Source organism: Pieris napi, chromosome 2, assembly GCF_905475465.1.
Source record: "Pieris napi chromosome 2, ilPieNapi1.2, whole genome shotgun sequence".
NCBI lineage: Eukaryota > Metazoa > Arthropoda > Insecta > Lepidoptera > Pieridae > Pieris > Pieris napi.
The window spans coordinates 9,295,923-9,314,082 of record NC_062235.1 but is presented as its reverse complement, the minus strand read 5'-3'; the positions used below and the strand labels follow the sequence as shown (position 1 = coordinate 9,314,082).

At 35.4% G+C, this 18,160-nt stretch overlaps 4 protein-coding genes across 4 annotated transcripts; 1 reads left to right on the top strand and 3 right to left on the bottom strand.

Annotated features, from left to right (window-relative positions):
* The first annotated feature begins 2,694 nt into the window (after positions 1-2,694).
* Positions 2,695-4,697, top strand: LOC125057537 (transmembrane emp24 domain-containing protein eca). The gene is made up of 4 exons (XM_047661292.1): positions 2,695-2,935; positions 3,065-3,288; positions 3,921-4,064; positions 4,353-4,697. Exons 1-4 carry the CDS (start codon positions 2,803-2,805, stop codon positions 4,500-4,502), a joined length of 651 nt encoding a protein of 216 aa, XP_047517248.1. The 5' UTR covers positions 2,695-2,802; the 3' UTR covers positions 4,503-4,697.
* Positions 4,698-4,800: 103 nt separating this feature from the next.
* Positions 4,801-5,590, bottom strand: LOC125057542 (UDP-N-acetylglucosamine transferase subunit ALG13 homolog). The gene has a single exon (XM_047661307.1). The coding sequence runs from the start codon at positions 5,314-5,316 to the stop codon at positions 4,801-4,803; it is 516 nt and encodes a 171-aa protein (XP_047517263.1). The 5' UTR covers positions 5,317-5,590.
* Positions 5,591-7,890: 2,300 nt separating this feature from the next.
* Positions 7,891-9,655, bottom strand: LOC125057529. Its single transcript, XM_047661281.1, has one exon. It carries the CDS (start codon positions 9,626-9,628, stop codon positions 7,907-7,909), a length of 1,722 nt encoding a protein of 573 aa, XP_047517237.1. The 5' UTR covers positions 9,629-9,655; the 3' UTR covers positions 7,891-7,906.
* A 2,088-nt stretch (positions 9,656-11,743) lies between these two features.
* On the bottom strand, positions 11,744-17,424 carry LOC125057936 (aminoacylase-1-like). The gene is made up of 9 exons (XM_047661899.1): positions 17,258-17,424; positions 16,367-16,536; positions 16,037-16,205; positions 15,535-15,681; positions 15,320-15,390; positions 14,843-14,959; positions 14,164-14,259; positions 13,782-13,915; positions 11,744-12,209 (listed from the first exon to the last, which is right to left on the bottom strand). The coding sequence occupies exons 1-9, from the start codon at positions 17,373-17,375 to the stop codon at positions 12,005-12,007; spliced, it is 1,227 nt and encodes a 408-aa protein (XP_047517855.1). The 5' UTR covers positions 17,376-17,424; the 3' UTR covers positions 11,744-12,004.
* Positions 17,425-18,160: the final 736 nt, after the last annotated feature.

Here is an 18,160-nt window from a genome sequence, read left to right as displayed (position 1 = left end):
AGAAGATTATAATACAATAAAGGATAAAGCAAACGGCAGGAGATTTTTCGCGTTGTTACTTGTTATACATTATTTCAATATTGCTATGATCTTATTTTTCCGCCTGAATTCCTCCAATCTACAACTCTCTTACTGCACAGTGAAGACATCCCACTTCAAGTGCTTATTGATGCCTGTTGATGCCTGAGAGTTAAATTAAATGGAGTAAAGTAAAACTTGTATTGTCAAACTGGATGGAACAAATTGGATACCTTGACATAGATGGCCTAATGGAAATCGTTGACGGAAAAAACTTAAATACTGTTGGTGCTGATAAATCCAGAGTTTTAAGCTAGAACTTAAAGATGGAAAGCCTGGCATTGCTACTTATTAAGAATACTATTTCAGAATAAGATTTTCATATAAAAAAGGGGTTTGGGATGAATTGCATAGGTTATTTTTTATATGTAACAGGGGGCAAATGGGCAGAGGCTCATCGGGTGTTAAGTGATACCGCCGCCCATGGACACTCACATTGCCAGCCTTTTAAGAATTGGCACGCTATTTTCTTGAAGGATCCTAAGCCGAATTAGTTCGGAAAAACTTCAATGGGCAGCTGGTTCCATAGTGTTAGAAGAATCGCTCAGTTGTGGAACAACGGACCTGGAGGTGACATTTGACGTCCGATGATGAAACTCAGCTGCAGGTATTATTTATATTTATAATACCTGCAGGTATAGAAACTCTCCATCGTAAATGCAGTAGATGTAGAGAGACCCCACATCTCTATGCAACGCCAAGAGATACAGCCGCTCGAAAAATGACTGGTCGTCGACGATTCGAATTCGCTCTTCGTTGAATGCGGTCAAGTATGTCCGAGAAATGTCACTAGACGGCTAGTGTGAAGAGTATCCCCAGAGATGTCGTCCGCATACCAATGAATGTTTCTGAGTTGGAACATTTCATTGATAAGCAGAATAAACAGGGTCGGGGATACGACACAGCCTTGTGACACCCTAGCGTTCACGGGGTTAAGGTCGGAACATGCTCCGTCGATGACGACCGTGATGCTCCGATCAGCGGAAAAGCTGGAAATCCGGTTGCATAATTTCTCGGGAGCTCAAAGCAAAGTCAAGGTAGAGCCTGTAAGCTTCGAGAGAAGTACTCTGTGCCACACCCGATCGAAAACTTTCTTGTGTGCTTTGTGCTTTGACGACTTTGCCTTAGCGATTTCCCGTTTGAAGCACCTGGACCTAGAGTTATATTTTTTTACGTTCGCCGATAGTAGCATCACAGGATATCGCCGCTTCTGCCTAGGATTTAAAGCATTCTCGCTTATGACTCAAGGCCGCCTTGCAAGAACGTTTTTTAACGAAGACAACAAACAACAAAGACATTTTCTTTTGTGAACTATTGCGAACTAGCAAACTGTTGCTACAACTCCCGGTGGAGGTTCTTCCCTGGGAGATACTACCTCAAACTGTTTAAAAATCTTCTCCTAAAAGGAAAATTAAAAATTTTCAAAAAAAATAAAGAATAATAATGGATCTATTAAAATGCATAAGGCTAGATTAGTTGCAAATGGGTTTTGACAAAAAGAAGGAGAAGATTATGATCAATCTCTTAGATCTAAATGCAAAACTGTCAACAGTGAGAGCTCTTTTAAGTGTTGCTGTGAATTTTTTCAAAATTTTTGAATTTCAAGGGTTGATGATGCCCAATATATGACGCAGGTCATATATCGCAATACTCGTACTATCGTACAGTACTGTCATTTAGCCAATCGCGGCTTGACTCCCAGCCTAGTGCCTACCCACTGCAATCCCTGTTACTCCTTTTGATGTAGTTCGACAAGCAGCTAGGAGATAGGGGGTCCAGACTCCAGATACTCGAAGATACTTAGTCCCGTATCGCCTGTATTGGCCGCACCCGCTCTGCGGATCACAAACACTAGCCCAGCAGCTATCGTATGAGACCCTTCAGACAAAATCCCTTTTCGACTGGCGTGACCTACTATCATAATTCACGCTTTTCAGTTATTCTAGTACTTTTTTTGGCATATCGAATAAAAGCGAGGTATTCCTATTTCATCTATTGGATTATAACTATTTAATGTTCATTATTTTCCAGTGGGAATTCCTTTATTGAGAATTTATATAATCGAGTTTAAAATGAAACATAAATATACACAATGATATCGCAATGAATAGTAGCAAGATCCCTTATTTAAAGTTGGTTATGTAAATCTACAAAATTTTACGTTATTTTTCAAAGTGATCAGACCCTTATTCATAAAACTGAAACAGACATACAAAACATGATGAGTTCCATTTTGAGTTGCTTTATGAAGATAAATTATATAAAAACTACTCCGCTGCAGTCAATAGATCTGACACAAGTATGTTCAAGTTAATGGACTCAAAATTGCTTTATGACAATATTACCCAACATAAAGACGAAAAATCTTTAATTTAAGTATCATTTTATACATTTTTGTTTAATTATATTTTTATTAAGAATTTAATTTAAAAAAAACTTGGTTTCTTTTAAATTAAATTCTTATTTTTATTATTCTATCGTTTTATCAAGAAAACTTTCATGTTTTACGTTGTAACACAATAGCAAAAAAATATAATAGATTTTCTCGTTCCTTTCGGTAGAATTCAGTAGTTTTTAACCTCCACAAGCAGTAGATTCGTCAATTAAAATCTGGTCACACTGATGACGTGTGTGACGTGACAGAAAATAGAACCTCACCAACAGCAATTGATTTAGTGATCCTACATTTCTACGGTTTTTAAATTTAGCTTTAGAGTATTTAAGATGTTTATTCGTTTTTCATATATAATACCTCTGCTAATAACCATAGATCTTTGTTGTGGTTTATATTTCCATATAGCAGAAGGAGAAAGAAAATGTTTCATAGAAGAAATACCGGATGATACCACAGTGCTGGGTAATCTTTTGCTAATTTATAAGAAAAAGCAATGTTTAAATGCTTAGGCGCGCCTAACAGGAAGAAAGTTAAAATTTTAGGTCTTTATTAAATCCCATGTCTTCATAAACTGGTTTTCGTTTGTTTTAGTGAATTATAAGGTAGAATTATATGATCCACGATCAGGGGGATTCATGCCTTCTTCTCCTGGAATTGGTATGCATGTTGAAGTTCGAGAACCAAATGATAGAATTCTCTTATCACGGGTGTACTCATCTGAGGGTATGATTTCATTTACTTCTACATCACCTGGAGAACATGTAATTTGCATGTATTCTAATAGTACATCGTGGTTTACTGGATCTCAATTAAGGGTAAGCTCAAACTTCTCTCATTTACTTTAAGAAGAAAACTCTTAGAATTACTTATGCACAATTAATGACAGTGCACAACTTATTGGTTGGGAATAAAACCTCAATTTAAAATGTCTTTAATTTTAAATATTAAAACACTTTGTTAAATTGATAGTTTATTTTGTCTTGGTAATTAAATTATTAAAGGCCTGTAGAGGCTTTAGCATGCAACTCTCATCTCTGAAGTTGTAGGTTTGATTCCTGTTGTACACCAATTGATTTTTACACCATTTAATACTTAAATGGACACAAAAAAATCAATTGGTGAATAAAACATAGTTAGGAAACTTAAATTAAACACTAAAAAGGTTAATAGTGTCTGTCAGGCACTAAAACCTGATACCCTACTTGTTTATTAGAACAAATTATCATGAAACATATACAAAAATCTGAGGCCTAAACCTAATATATAAATTAAATTCCCTACCTTCTCAATAGAAAATTTATATCTTTCTCACATTTGAGTGTAAAAGATTGGATAGAATTCTAGGCCTCTACTTTTACCACACTTTGCCTTGAAACTAGTCAGAACAATCTATGCCATAAATGTTTGTAGATTTTTTCACATTTCTACATAAAACAAATAATTGTAGGTGCATCTTGATATTCAAGTGGGTGAACATGCTGTTGACTATGCAAATGTAGCACAAAAAGACAAGCTTACTGAGCTGCAGCTCAGAATTAGACAATTGTTGGACCAAGTTCATCAAATTACTAAGGAACAAAGTTACCAAAGAGTAAGTATAAATAGAGCAATAACTAAACTTATTTTACCCTACCTAGTAATATTATAATAAATTGCAGGGTGCATGGAATAAAACATATCAAAAGCAAAACTTTTAATGTTTTTGACTAAGTTTCTTTATAAATTCTAAATCTCTTTGTAATACATTTAAAGTTTCCAAGTGTTAGTCAAAAGCTAAGCTCTAATGTTTAAAGGCATATTTTAAAACCTGGGAAGTGAATACTAATCAAAACATTACATATTTATGTTTGCAATTTCAAACATTTTCAATTATTTACAGCACCGAGAAGAACGATTCCGACAAACATCTGAAAGTACAAATCAAAGAGTACTTTGGTGGAGTTTACTACAAACTGGTGTTCTTTTAGGAATTGGCTACTGGCAAATGAGACACCTTAAGAGTTTCTTTGAGGCTAAGAAATTAGTTTAAATTATTTTATTTCTTTATTTGTAACATTTTTCTCATTGATTATAAATAAGGTTTGTGAAAATCACATTTTATTTTGTTTCATAAATTTTTGTAAATCTGCTGTCAAAATGTTTAATCAATAAAGATAGTGTTTCGTTTGTAATTTTATGAATAAAAGAATACATATTTAAGTTCATATGAACAGTACGCATTCCATGGCATTGTTTGTATAACATCATTCAAGTTTTGTTAAAAATCCTTTCTATATTTTATTGTTAGGTCAACCTTCTGCCAAATATGTAGATAATCGTATACTTATTTAATCTTGTATCTTTAAAAGTCTATTCAGTGATTGAAAAAAGTATGTAGGATTAGCTTTTTCTAATGGTTTTAATAAACTGAAATCCATTTGGTCTAAAGTACAAACTAAGGTATCGCAAGTGCAATAGAATAAATGACCATCCACTTGCATTTGTTCTGCTAATTCTAGTTGATGATTATCCATAAGATCTTCGTTTACGACTACCAAGAGTGGTTTCCTTGCATTTAAAACTTCCAAAACACTACCAGCACCAGCATGACTTATGACGAAATCGGAATTTCTTATATCATTTTCTATAGAATCTTTAAACCTGTAACAATGTAGTTTAATTCCGTCTAGCTCGTAATCACCGGAGTCCATTTTACTATTTCCAATTTGAAAAGTAATATCCTTGCAACCTGATCTCTTTAAGGCTTGGAGAACAGGAGACGATACGATTTCACTGCAAAGTAAATCAAATCGTGTGGTACCAACAGTAATAAAACATTTTTCAAAATTTTTCGAGGTTGTCATATTGTTTTTAAAACGGAGATCAGCACCAAGTGCTTATAAATTGTTTAAGAGTTCTGACATCAGTCACCAATAGTATTATTTTAATTTATAGTAGAGCTTATGACTACCAAACACGACTTATCTTTTAAGCAGCAAGAAAAAACTTTGAATTTTGATTAGTATGGCGTTAATAGAGCAAAAAAATATTTATTTATTTAGCGTGATTTCTAATCACATAAAAGACAAGACAGACAAGTCACCAAGACAGAAGACTATTCAATTGACTAGTCACTAGTGTCGCTCAATAGTTGACTGTAGCAGGGCTGCCAGATGAAAAAAACCATGACCGTACACCAACTACAAAAAAATCGTATAACAAGGAAATTTTGAAATGAAAAGATGTACGACATAAACGTGGAAAGTTTTTATTTAAAATGCCTTTGCCTTGAAGTGTGTTTCTTTAAAACTCCATATTCTGAATCCATTTCGACGTCACAAACAGTGCATCTGGCTTTAAATTGGTATTTACCGGGCCCTAACCAGTCCTTAAATAAATCAAATTTTTCCCAATCGGGACGATACTTCTGTGCTCTGCGTTTGTTCCTCTCCTCGCAGAAAGCTCTCCTCTTTTGGCTAATTTCTTTTTTGGAGTACCTGGCGCAGGTCGCTCTTCTTTATTTTCACTATCCATTCTTGCTTAAGCGTATTGAAGTAACACAAAAAACACTAACGACAATATGCAGATCAAAAGAGGATATAATTATTTATATTCTTTTAAATCACTAAGGCCGGGTTCCCACTATACCGGACCGGCAGATCTGCCGGTAACCGGACACCGGACAGAGTGTTCACATTACACCGGACCCCACAAGAAAATCGGACAAGCAACTCAGTTGAATTTGGACCAGTGCCCACAATGGACGACGAAATTGTTGTGTTGTGGTGGTGGTGGTACAGAAAGCAAAATAAAAGACGAAAGTATTGGGTACATCCTATTTTACGGGAAAGATTTTCACTTGGGACATTTGAAACATTGATGGGTGAACTTGGAAGTGATGGAGCAAAGTTCTTCAACTATTTAATTAAAGTTTCTATTTGAATGTCGTTCATTATGCTACACGTCTACTGTACTCAGAAAATGCGAGCCGAATGAAGTGCGGGTAGAACCGAGCACGGGCGGGGCAGGGAACACGTTCCGGAACTGCCCTGTGATTCTGTAACTCACTTTTCGAACTCACACAGCGGTTTTCGGATCGGCCGTCGCTCTCAAATCAGTCGTGAAGCAGTCATTTTATGATTTGGCATTCTAATAAACAATAAACTACAAGCTCCCACCTTTTCAGAATGCCAAATCATAAAATGACTGCTTCACGACTGATTTGAGAGCGACCGCCGATGCGAAAACCGCTGTGTGAGTTCGAAAAGTGAGTTACAGAATCGCAGGGCAGGTTCACATTACTCCGGTCCGGTGATTTTACCGGCATTTTGTAGTGACAAAACGCTCGGTAAAAATGCCGGGCTCGGCGAAAAAGCCGGATTCGGGATAATGTGAATAGCTTCATACAATTTGTACAGCCACTAGGCCTTCCGGCAATTTTACCGGACCGGGATATCTGCCGGTCCGGCATAGTGGGAACCCGGCCTTAGAGCTCGAGACTGATGAGAAAAACAGGTTTTTCAGTAATCCATATATACAACATACATATAATTCAAGTCTTTATAAGAGGAAAATAATCAGTTTTGTAACAATGCACACCAATACAGACTTTATATAAAAAAAGTGTCTTCATTCAAGTAAAATACAAAATAGGCATACGTTAGGTTTTTGGGAAATTACCCGAACATAAAACTTACCGGAAAAATCGTACATTTTCTGTACGGTATTGGTCTAGCGATCGTACATAAGCAAAAATGAGAAAAAAAGCACATTTCCCGCTGCGCCCGCGCTCATCTCGTAGGGGCGGGCGCGGGTCGCGGCGGGTTGCACCCGCGCGCTCTTGGATCGGGTGGCGTGCTGACGCATCCCTGCAAACATTGTACCCGGCCTACCCCAGCTCTATAAAACAGGATGAATTGGCCGATGTGAAAGGCCCTTGCTGTGCCAACTGCCAAGGTCCATTCCACATCATTCGTGGCCGTAGAGGACCGTAATATTAACGCTTGATCGCGTGGCTGGATGCGGACAAGGCTACGCTGTTACCGTGTCCTGCCCCGGGAGATTGCTGGTGGCGCCGTTTTAGTGGGTATGCACAACAGCGAGTCCCACATAACCCTTCCCCACCAGGTCAACCCTCCCGAAAAAAAAAACACGCAGTGCACGACTGCAGTGAATTTGAAAATAATATTTATATTTTATAATATCAAGACAGTTCCATATTTTATTTTGTATCTGAAGTCACAATCTCGTCTTGAGCGCTGTCAAATATGTTAAGATTCATAAAAAAAGACGTTCGTGCGGGCCTTTTCGCTAAGTCTCAACCTAATTTCTTTCCTTTACAAGTATTTTGAAGCGAGTATATTTACGATGAGAGGTTGAAGTTTGTTTAACCAATCTTTATTGTTACTGGAATAGTTATAATAATAAAAAACAATTACTTCTTATGAACAGTATTTATATTTTAAATAAATATGAAAATGGATTGCTATGTAGTGCACCATGCAAGTCAACGTTAACTACTTTAACCGATGTATGGTGCTGTTGAGATTTTACCTTTGCCCTATTTAATGTCAATAGCTGTTTATTTCTATTGTTTTCGCTTACGCGGGCATATAAGTATAAACAATATAAATTTTTACACTTCTGAAACATTAGTTGATAGTCATTATTTTCAAAATTCTCTTTGCTTAACTCTACTATATGGACATTTTCTAAACTACTGCATTGACTTAAAAACATGATCAAAGTTCTATGATCGATTCTCTTGCCTAATAATCTGACATTTTTTATTGACTTGCTCAAAGGGATAGATCGAGCAATAGATTTTATATAATTCACACTAAAGTTATCTTCATAGTTTAATGTGTCCAATTGTAAACAGCACCGAAATAACACATTGAAAAATTCACTACTATATGGTATAGAACCTGTTAAGCTTAAATATGTTAATTTGGTTAAAAAGTTAGATGATGGTGATAAGGCTATTGGATTTGGTTTTGAAGAATAGTTAAAGTAAATTGACAACATGATTCTTTCTTTTTCTTTAAAAATGTCATCATAATCAATTATTATACTTGGTTGACCTAATCTTATTTTCTTACAAGAAGGTTCAATTCTTTCATTACTATTTGCTGGATTTTCCAAAAGAGGATCCTCATACTTGATGTAAAATCTGTCATAATTATGTGGGACAAGTTCGTTCTTAGTTATGTCAATGCAGTATACAAAATAAGGCTGAAGATGTCTTTGTAAGCGACTAAAGAAACCTTCATTAAAAACATTTGTTTCTTTATTCCAGAATAAAAATACAGCTTTATAGGATGGATAATGCTCACATAAACTTGTTAAAGAACCTGGGTCTTTATTATAATTGTTTTTAATAAAGTCTCTAAATAATGATGTACAATAAATTTGAGTTACACATGATTTTGACATTGTTAGCAAAAAATACTCATATTTATCTATATGGTGTGGAAAATGTGGATTGTTCAAAGATTCTATGTCATGTTCTGTGTTAACTGAAGATATTACAATTTCATCAAAACTTATTGGCGCCAAGTCACATTCAAATCGTGTATACAGCACATTATGTAGAGGAGAAATACTAAACTTTAATTTAATATTTTTAGTTTTTTGTAACATAAACATAGTATAAGTATTATAAACCAAATTTAGCAGTGATCCTATAAAGTGTATGCTTTTAAATTTCTCAAACACATCCTGACACATCAGTAAAATATTCCGTGGTACGTCTTGCAAAGTTTTTAAATTTTTTTTATCAAAAATAGAATCAAGAGTAACATCTGTTATAGTAGAACAGTTCTTATAAATTTGTAAAAAGTCAATAATACTTATGTTAGTGTAGGACACATTAATTGTTGTTAAGCACTTTAATCTTCTTACTGCAGATAGTAAAAGTGTTTTATTTAAATTGTTTACACAAGCCAAGTTCAGATTTTCTATATAAGGGGCAATGTCTTTGAAAAATGGTAACTGGAGTATATGTGCTGAAGCCATTCTGTTACAAGACATATTACATTTCTTGATTACTTTAAAAAGACAAATCACATCTCGCGTTCTTCTACAGGTATTATATAAATTATTCACTGAAGCTAGATCCAATTGTTTAATAATAAGTATAAGAATTTCTTCTGGCAATGTAAGTAAGTTACACATTTTTCAGGTCGTAGTCGTCCTGCGTCCAGCTTTGCGCACTTCACACAGGGTACAGAATGTACTCTATGCTTTACAGATAGTCCACGTGTAAATAAATGTGACAACAGATAATTAATAATTTTACACTTTTTAGCAGAACATATGTCACCGTAAAATTGTAAAAACCGTTACATTGTAATCTATCTCGCGAGATTGTAAACTGTCGAAAGATTGTGAACCTCAACGAACTGCTTACAAATTAAAGTATTATTATTCGGTAGTTATATGAAATTGTTGGGAAGTAAAATTAATCTGTAATTGACCAAAGAAGTTTGAATGATAACTAAGTTAGTGTAGTACAATCTACCGAATACTGATAACCGATAACCGATAGATTACAATCTAACGGTTTTTACAATTTTACGTTAACATATACATTTTGATTACTGCTTGATGATTATTACCACAGATTACATAAATAGTGATATTGACATACACGTATTTATTTATTTTTTGTTAGAAAAATCTCGAATTTATATCGTAGTGACGTCGGTAGTCGTACATGTGACCCATTCAATTGTCATATGTTTAGAATTCATTTACTACTGTATCTATTGCGTAGACGGACTATGGTATAGACCAGGCATCAGCGTACAGCGTTTGAGATAGTGAATGATCGACATATGTCATATTTACAGTTTTAACTGATTGAAGATTGCTTATTATTGACCAAAATACACAGTCGCATGAATAATTTTTGAACAAAGTTACTGAGTCGTGACAAAATAAGCTACTTACCGATGAAAGGTTATGTTGGTTAAAGAAACCGTTCCGTTCAACCGAAAACGTTCACTATAGCTTTTACAGCCAATTATGCAACAATCCACCATGACTGACACTTTAAATACACCTCTCATAAGGAAAAGTCTTAAAAAATGGGTTTGACTTGGGTTTCACCGATTTATCAGTAAACGGTGAAAACTTGTTTACCACCAAGCCCTTGGTGGTAAACAAATAAAACAGAGACAGAAAGACTGATACTCTGTTTCGCTCGCACTTTATTATTTCACGTTAATCCCTTCTCTCTTTAGTTCTTATTGTTTTTTAGAAGCTCATCTAGTTCTATACTCTATCTACGATGAATTGTTATTGTTAAAAAAAAAATTTTATAATGGAATACGGCAATCGGAATACGGAACATGGCATCTCTATTCCCTACTCATCGGCAAAGAAGACAGAGGGTGTAGGCCGAGAGAAAAAGCTGGCGTAAAAACTCTCAGTACTCTTTTAAAATAGCAAATCATCAAACAAACTTATTTTAAAACAAATATCGCAAATTACTTAGAAGTAGCCTGTCTAGCACTAGTCCCAGGCCCTTTTATCAACTAGATAATCGTTAATTTCTTTATAGTGCCTAAGCCTTTTTACACAGCTTTTCTTCAATACAATCTTAAATTTATTAAAAGTCAGAGATAAAAGAGCCTTTAGGATTTTATTAAAGAAGAGTATCCCTTTTCCTAAAAAAGAATTACTAACTTTGGATAGTCTACTACGGGGAAATTGCAGCCTGCGTTTGTTCCGAGTATTAACATTGTGCGTATGCTCTATTCTAGTAAACTTATTATACTTACATTATTCTTGTATACTAAGATAATATTTTCATAAATATATTGCGAGGGAAAGGTAAGTATATACATTTTAAATTATTGATTGCACGAATAGCCCTTTTCTGCAGGATGAAAATAGTTTCGACATCAGCAGCATGAACCAATAATAATAACCCAGGTAATTTGACGTATTCCCGTTAGAAGGTGATAGGGATGACTAGTGATATTTAACGCCCATATGCATTATGCAAAAAATAACAATTTTTGAGTTATCATATGTTTAGGCTTTGTTTTTAAATAAGTAAAAAATACAACATCAAAAATTTATTGAAAAAAATATCTTTTATGGTTATCCAATTGGCGACTTTAGAAAGTCAAGTGGAGTTAATCAGTTCTTATTATAATAACTCCTCGTGATGCTTTTGTTTTATCAATGTCGTAAGTGTGTGTGTTCCTTTAAGACTTTATGTATTACAATTACATTTGTATTCTAAATAATTTCATATTTTGTAGAGTGAAAACAAAGAGATATTGTTGATTACCTTTATTGAAAGTTACAATTTAATTTACATATAATCCTACAATATTTCGGGCTACGTTGCCTCTTAAGAAAAAAATAACGTTTTTTTTTTTGTTTTTTTTTCGTCTACGCTATCGAAATATAAAATTACAACGGAAAGTTAGCCCACGCTTAGTGACAGTTTTCATTCAAATTCCATGGTTGGTAGTTGGTCACGTCTATAGCAAAGTATTTTTGTCTCTCACGTTGCCAGTAAATCGAATAACTTAATTACACATTAGCAATAGCAGGAATAACAGCTTCATATGTTTTGATGCCTTCTAAGAACACAGATATTTGTAGACTTTCATTATGTTCATGAAGACCTGGTGGTGTACGTCGCATCGGCGAAAATCCTAAGGCGGGGACGCCTGTTTTACGAATAAAACGAGAGTCAGTGCCACCAGGAAATGTGCGAAGGTCCAATGGAATATCTCTGAAACACCATTCAATATTTAAGTAGTAGTTACTGATTATAACTCTCCTATGCACTACATTCTATTTTAAATAAATCACTTTACTTACTTTAGAAATTTCTCCTTTATACATTTAAATACAAAGGCAGGCTATTTACTATATGATGAATTTCTCAAATATATTTCGCCCTTTAATAAATAGTATTTTTTTAATGCAATATGAGGCAAACGGGCAGGAGGCTCACCTGATGTTAAGTGGTACCCGCCGCCCATGGACACTCACATTGCCAGAAGGCTCGCAAGTCCGTTGCCGGCCTTTCAAGAATTGGTACGCTCATTTCTTGAAGGACCCTAAGTCGAATTGGTGCGGAAATTGTTCAGTGGGCAGCTGGTTCCACATAGAGGTTGAGCGCGGCAAAAACTACCTTAGAAAACGCTCATTTGCTGAACGACGGACGTCGAGGTGATACAGATGGTATTTTGTAGTTTGCCTTGACGTCCGATAATGAAACTCAGCTGCAGGTATTAGACCGAACAACTCCTCTGAATGCTCTCCATGGTAAATGCGGTAGAAGAGAGACCCCACGTCTCTACGCAACGCCAAGGGATAAAGCCGCACGGAAAGTGATTGGTCGTCGACGATCCGAATCGCTCTTCGTTGAATATGGTCAAGTGGAAGGAGCTGGTACTGTGGAACTCCCGCCCAGAGGTGAGAACAGTATTCCATGTGGGGCCGAATTTGCGCTTTATAGACTTGCAAGCGGTGGCCCGAAGTGAAGTATCGTCTCGCCTTGCTGAGCACACCAAGCTTTTTGAAGGCTAATTTAGCCTTCCCTTCCAAATGACCGCGAAACTGTACGTCATTCGATATGTCAACGCCCAGTATTCCGATGTCAGCTGAGGCTTTAAGAAGAGTGCCTTCAAAGAGGGGAGTAGCGACAATGGGAGTGTTTTTTAGCGGAAAACGCGCAGACTTATGTCTTCTTGGGGTTAAATTGGACTAGATTTAGTCTACCCCAGTCCGAGACTCCACGTCGAAGAGTTTCGACTTCAGACACAAGTTTGTTCAGTGTTAAAATTATCCCCAGTGCTGTCGTCCGCATAGCAATGAATGTTGCTAAGTTGCAACAAATCATTGATATGCAGAAAAAACAGGGTCGGGGATAGGATACAGCCTTGTGGGACATCAGCATTGACGGGTTTAAGGTCGGAGCATGATCCGTCGATGACGACCTCGATGCTCAGATCAGCGAGAAAGCTGGAGATCCAGTTGCATAATTTCTCCGGGAGCCCATAGGCTGGAAGCTTCGAGAGCAGTGCTCTTTGCCATACCCGATCGAAGGCTTTCGCTATGTCCAAACTTAACGCCAGCGCCTCCCCTTTGGACTCAATTGCCTCTGCCCACCTATATGTAAGGTATACAAGGACCACGATGAAAGCCGTACTGAGAATCGCTAATCAGCTGGTGGCCCATTAGATACCTCAAGAGCTGGCCGTTAATAATGGTTTCATATTATAATATAAAAGTATTTATCAATAGTAAGAAATGCTATTACATATAAACACTAAGGATAATGTAGAAATAAACTTACAGTTGTTCAATTGTGGTCTTAAATGCCATCCAGTAGCCATTGGAAGAATCAGTAGGAGTTGGTGAGACATAATCATCCTTTTGAACGAACTCGTAGGTTACGTTTGCTCCAGCTTTCGTACACCAATCCTTAATCTATATGTATCACAGAATATAATTAGTATTGGCGTTTAAAATGATTAGGCTTGTTTTATTATTATATGCAATTATTACAATAAATAAATAATGCTTGATTGGATTTTACAATAATTTATCATTAAAAATCGTTTGAGAGGCAAGATTTAATAAGCAATAAAAAAAATTTATATTAATAAGTTTATTTTATTTAATAAATTATAGTATAATTGATTAGTTAATAAGGTTTATTACTATTGCAATCTTACCATATTTTCAAACTCGACGAAATCAACGGACAAGGCTAAACGCAAATCGAAACTGACGGTTAGTTTCTCAGGAATTACGTTTTCTTGAATGCCACCCTAAAAATGCGCTTAAATTAAATAAATTCCATAGTACGAAAATAAATAAATCATAGATTTATGAGCGAATTCTTACGACGCAGAGGGGACTACATTTTCAGATATTTCATGACACATGTTAGTTAATATCCTGAAAGCTACTGGATAACAAAATCCATTCAATTTAGTGACAGATCTGAATCATTTGACACCTCCACCAAGATCAGTCAGTTTTCATGTCGATGAAGATGATGATGATATTAATTTATCCCTAATGGGAAAGGCAAAAGAGTTTTCATGTCGGCTAAAACTTAACGTCGTTGCAATATTTTTAATTTTTAAAAAATGTCACGATTAAATAGTTCTACTTTCAATTAAGTATTGTTTACTTGAGATATATTAAACGAGTACCAAACACAAATATACGGTCTCTTTTCGATAAAAGTTGATGATAAGAAATGTGAAGTCAACAAATAAAGCATATAAAAAAATAGAGTTCTTAATTTAAGTACTAGCACTTATCTCAAATTCCACTGGATTCGTACAGTAGAGCTTCAGTAGGTTGCATGTTAAGTAGTAAAAACAGTCTGTAAAGTTAGATTACCTTAAGCATAGTTAGATTGATGGACGTTATGTCCCCGATCGTTAATTGAGGGTTTTCTTCCAATTTCTTTTTAGACTCTTGACGAAGGTCCATGAACTTGTCTATGATGAATCGCATCTGTATGATAAAAAAAGAGATCTTTGTTTAGAAAGGTTGAAAAAGGTTATACAAGTGTCTCATATCCGTTATGTAATGGCTTTTTTACTGGTTTAGATTATGTAAATTATGGTTAAACTCCGCTAATCCGTCTGCACAGAGTCGTCAGTAATTCATTGGAATTCCTGTTACTCTATGCAGGCGGAGCAGTAAATAGAAGTGGACAAGGCGATCTTGTTGAAACCTTATTCGTGTGTCAGCTTGTATATGTTAAAAAAAATCTTAGTTTCATAATGTAAGTAGTCAACACGTTACATTATTAAATACAAAACTATTTCAATGAGAGCATTAGTGGCGTTAGTTAACTAAGACTCCATTTACCTTTTCACCACAATTGTCCGGCAACAGTAGAGAGCCGTGACCGGACATTCCGGGACAAATTATTCTTACATCTGTGGACAGGAAGTAATTTTATTCGTATTTTCTTTTGCAGTAATTTAATCTCTACATACAGAAAGAGATATAATTATATTTTTTAGAATTATAAATCTATGAGAAGCAGTATTTGAAATTATTTTTATATAATGATAACTTACGCCAAATGCTTCTTTCTCCATTGTATACAACGTAATGATCTGTGGGGCTAGCAAGACCCTCGTCTAGTGCAAACCCGATGTTTAACTTTTTATAATGTTCGGTCTTGACAAATTGCGCCATACCCTCTACTCCCCCGACTTCTTCGTCTAAAAATTGGAATAAAACTGAGTAAAGTAGTCGTAAAAAATATCATTAAGATCAATTCCTAAATCTTTCCTAGATCAAGAAGCGCAAGGAGTGTTTACATCAATTATTCGAGCCAGTAGAAATGATTGTCGATTGCGTTTGTTTTGCGTTTTGGCGCCGTTCATATGTTTTGTATTATTAAATTTGTTGAATTCTAATTTAAAAGATTTTTAGATCAGATAAAGTAGGTAGCCTATAAACATTAGCGTATTAAAACACAATCTTGTCTTAAATATGGAACAAGAAAAGGTTTCAAAAACGTTTCAGGCTAAACATATTATGATAGATAATATACTTTTAGGCATTTTCATATACCTGGAACAAAACTCAAGTGTATTGTGCGCTTAAAAGTAATTCCTTTGTTTTTGAGTCGTTTTATTGACTCCAAGTACTGTACAGCAACAGACTTCATGTCCTGCACACCTCGACCGTAAATCACTCCGTCAACTATGCGACCTTCGAATGGTGGATATATCCAACTTTTCTGAAATAGTTGCAAAGCAAAAACATTTATAATTTTTATTTATACATTTAAATTATCCGGAGTATAACTGTATTTATAAAGAATTATTGAACTACCCTACTACAATTTCAAATATAAAATAAACCGAAATGACAAGTCGTTCTTGATGCATAAGTCCTTACTTCAAACACAGGTACAACATCCATATGGGAGTTGAGGAGAATGCTTGGAAGGGCTGGTTCCTGGCCTTCCCAGGTCATTACCAGTATAGGTTTATGGGGGACCACCTCAAAAACTTGGACCGGAAAACCCAGCTGTGCGGCTTGACCTCTAAGATATACCAGACATTCCTCTGAAAACATTACTTATTGAATAATATATATGTTGACGTAAAATTGTAAACACCGTTAGATTGTAATCTATCTCGCGAAATTATAAACTGTCGAAAGATTGTGAACCTCAGCGTACTGCTTACAATTTAACGTATTATTATTCGGTAGATTGTACTACACTAACTTAGTTATCATTCAAACTTCTTTGGTCTATTACAGATTAATTTTACTTCCCAACAATTTCATATAACTACCGAATAATAATAGGTACGTTAATTTGTAAGTTCGTTGAGGTTCACAATCTTTCGACAGTTTACAATCTCGCGAGATAGATTACAATCTAACGGTTTTTACAATTTTACGGTGACATATACAAATGTATGCTTGTGCGACTGTGCGTACTTTAACACGTTTATGGAAAGACGGGTGAACATAAATAAAATTTACAACACAGCTATGTAATAATAATACATCCTTATAATATTTCCTTAAGTTTAACATTTAATTATCGTAAGAGATTTAGTCATTTAATGCACCTATTTATTCGTGTACTTCCAAACTCTACTGTTTTTACACATACAGGCGAATTCAAATAATAATTATAAAACTTCAACTATAAATTCCGTATGTGTTTGGTATACAAATACAAAATAAAAATAGCATATGTGTTTTTGTTGGTCGCTAAACTAATAGTCAGTTAAGAGAATCCATTGGTTTTGATTAAAGACATAAATTTCTTACCATAATTTACATTCGGATGAACGCTTTTTATTCGTAGATATTCCTGAAGATTACGGACAGCTTCATCATCGCTCGCCACGTTTCCTTGAGTGGACGTTAATAATCCATTTGTAGCCATCTTGCCAACTAACAATGCAATTGGTTAACAGTATATAGTTCTAATGTTGAGTATTTTAATTAATTTGTTCATATTTATATAATGATAAATAAACCTCAAAATAGGTTAGGGGACGTTGGTTGCAATCGGGACATTTTATTAATTTTTTAATAGGTTAAAGTAATATTGTTTCGATGTTATAGTAACAAAAAACAATTATCTTAATATATTTAATTCTACTGTACGTATGTATGTATTCCTCTTAAACGGCTGGACCGATTTCAATAAAAATTTTTATATGTACATTTTTTGTACGTTTATCTATACAGCAAATAAACAGCTGGTATAAATATAAATCTTCTGTGCATGTGTTCGTAATTACATTCCTAAACGGCTGGACAGATTTTGATGAAATTTTTTATGTGTTCAAGTGGAGTCGAGAATGATTTAGATTATTCGATTTTTTTTTGTATGTAAGACGTGTCAAGTATGGTTAATGCTGCACACTCCCTCGAGAGGTGTGAGCTTTGGCTCGTTCGGGGCGTATGCCCCCTTCGGGTGGTGTTTATATTCGCACCCTACTGATACAGGGTGGCACGGGGGCGGTCCTGTAGCCCTTGGTGGGGGCTGCAGTGCGCGAGGAGACATGGGCTCTCGCTGCGCGCAGCCGATGTTGGGGTCATGTCCGTGGTGTCAATCCGGTGGTGAGGGGCTAAGAAGTCATCTCTACTTGGCCCTGATATGATGTAAGACCTGTGGACAACGTCTGTCGGATCCGCTAGTGTTATATTTATATTATCAATTAA

What these genes read in the sequence shown, in the direction of transcription:
- LOC125057537 (XM_047661292.1), top strand. Translation starts at nt 2,803, where the DNA reads ATGTTTATTCGTTTTTCATATATAATACCTCTGCTAATAACCATAGAT. An exon ending in GGATGATACCACAGTGCTGG is followed by an intron (nt 2,936 to 3,064) that starts GTAATCTTTTGC and finishes CGTTTGTTTTAG; the next exon opens with TGAATTATAAGGTAGAATTA. An exon ending in TTACTGGATCTCAATTAAGG is followed by an intron (nt 3,289 to 3,920) that starts GTAAGCTCAAAC and finishes AAATAATTGTAG; the next exon opens with GTGCATCTTGATATTCAAGT.
- LOC125057542 (XM_047661307.1), bottom strand. Translation starts at nt 5,316, where the DNA reads ATGACAACCTCGAAAAATTTTGAAAAATGTTTTATTACTGTTGGTACC.
- LOC125057529 (XM_047661281.1), bottom strand. Translation starts at nt 9,628, where the DNA reads ATGTGTAACTTACTTACATTGCCAGAAGAAATTCTTATACTTATTATT.
- LOC125057936 (XM_047661899.1), bottom strand. Translation starts at nt 17,375, where the DNA reads ATGGCTACAAATGGATTATTAACGTCCACTCAAGGAAACGTGGCGAGC. An exon ending in TCAATCTAACTATGCTTAAG is followed by an intron (nt 14,260 to 14,842) that starts GTAATCTAACTT and finishes GCGCATTTTTAG; the next exon opens with GGTGGCATTCAAGAAAACGT. An exon ending in TCGTCGAGTTTGAAAATATG is followed by an intron (nt 13,916 to 14,163) that starts GTAAGATTGCAA and finishes TGATACATATAG; the next exon opens with ATTAAGGATTGGTGTACGAA.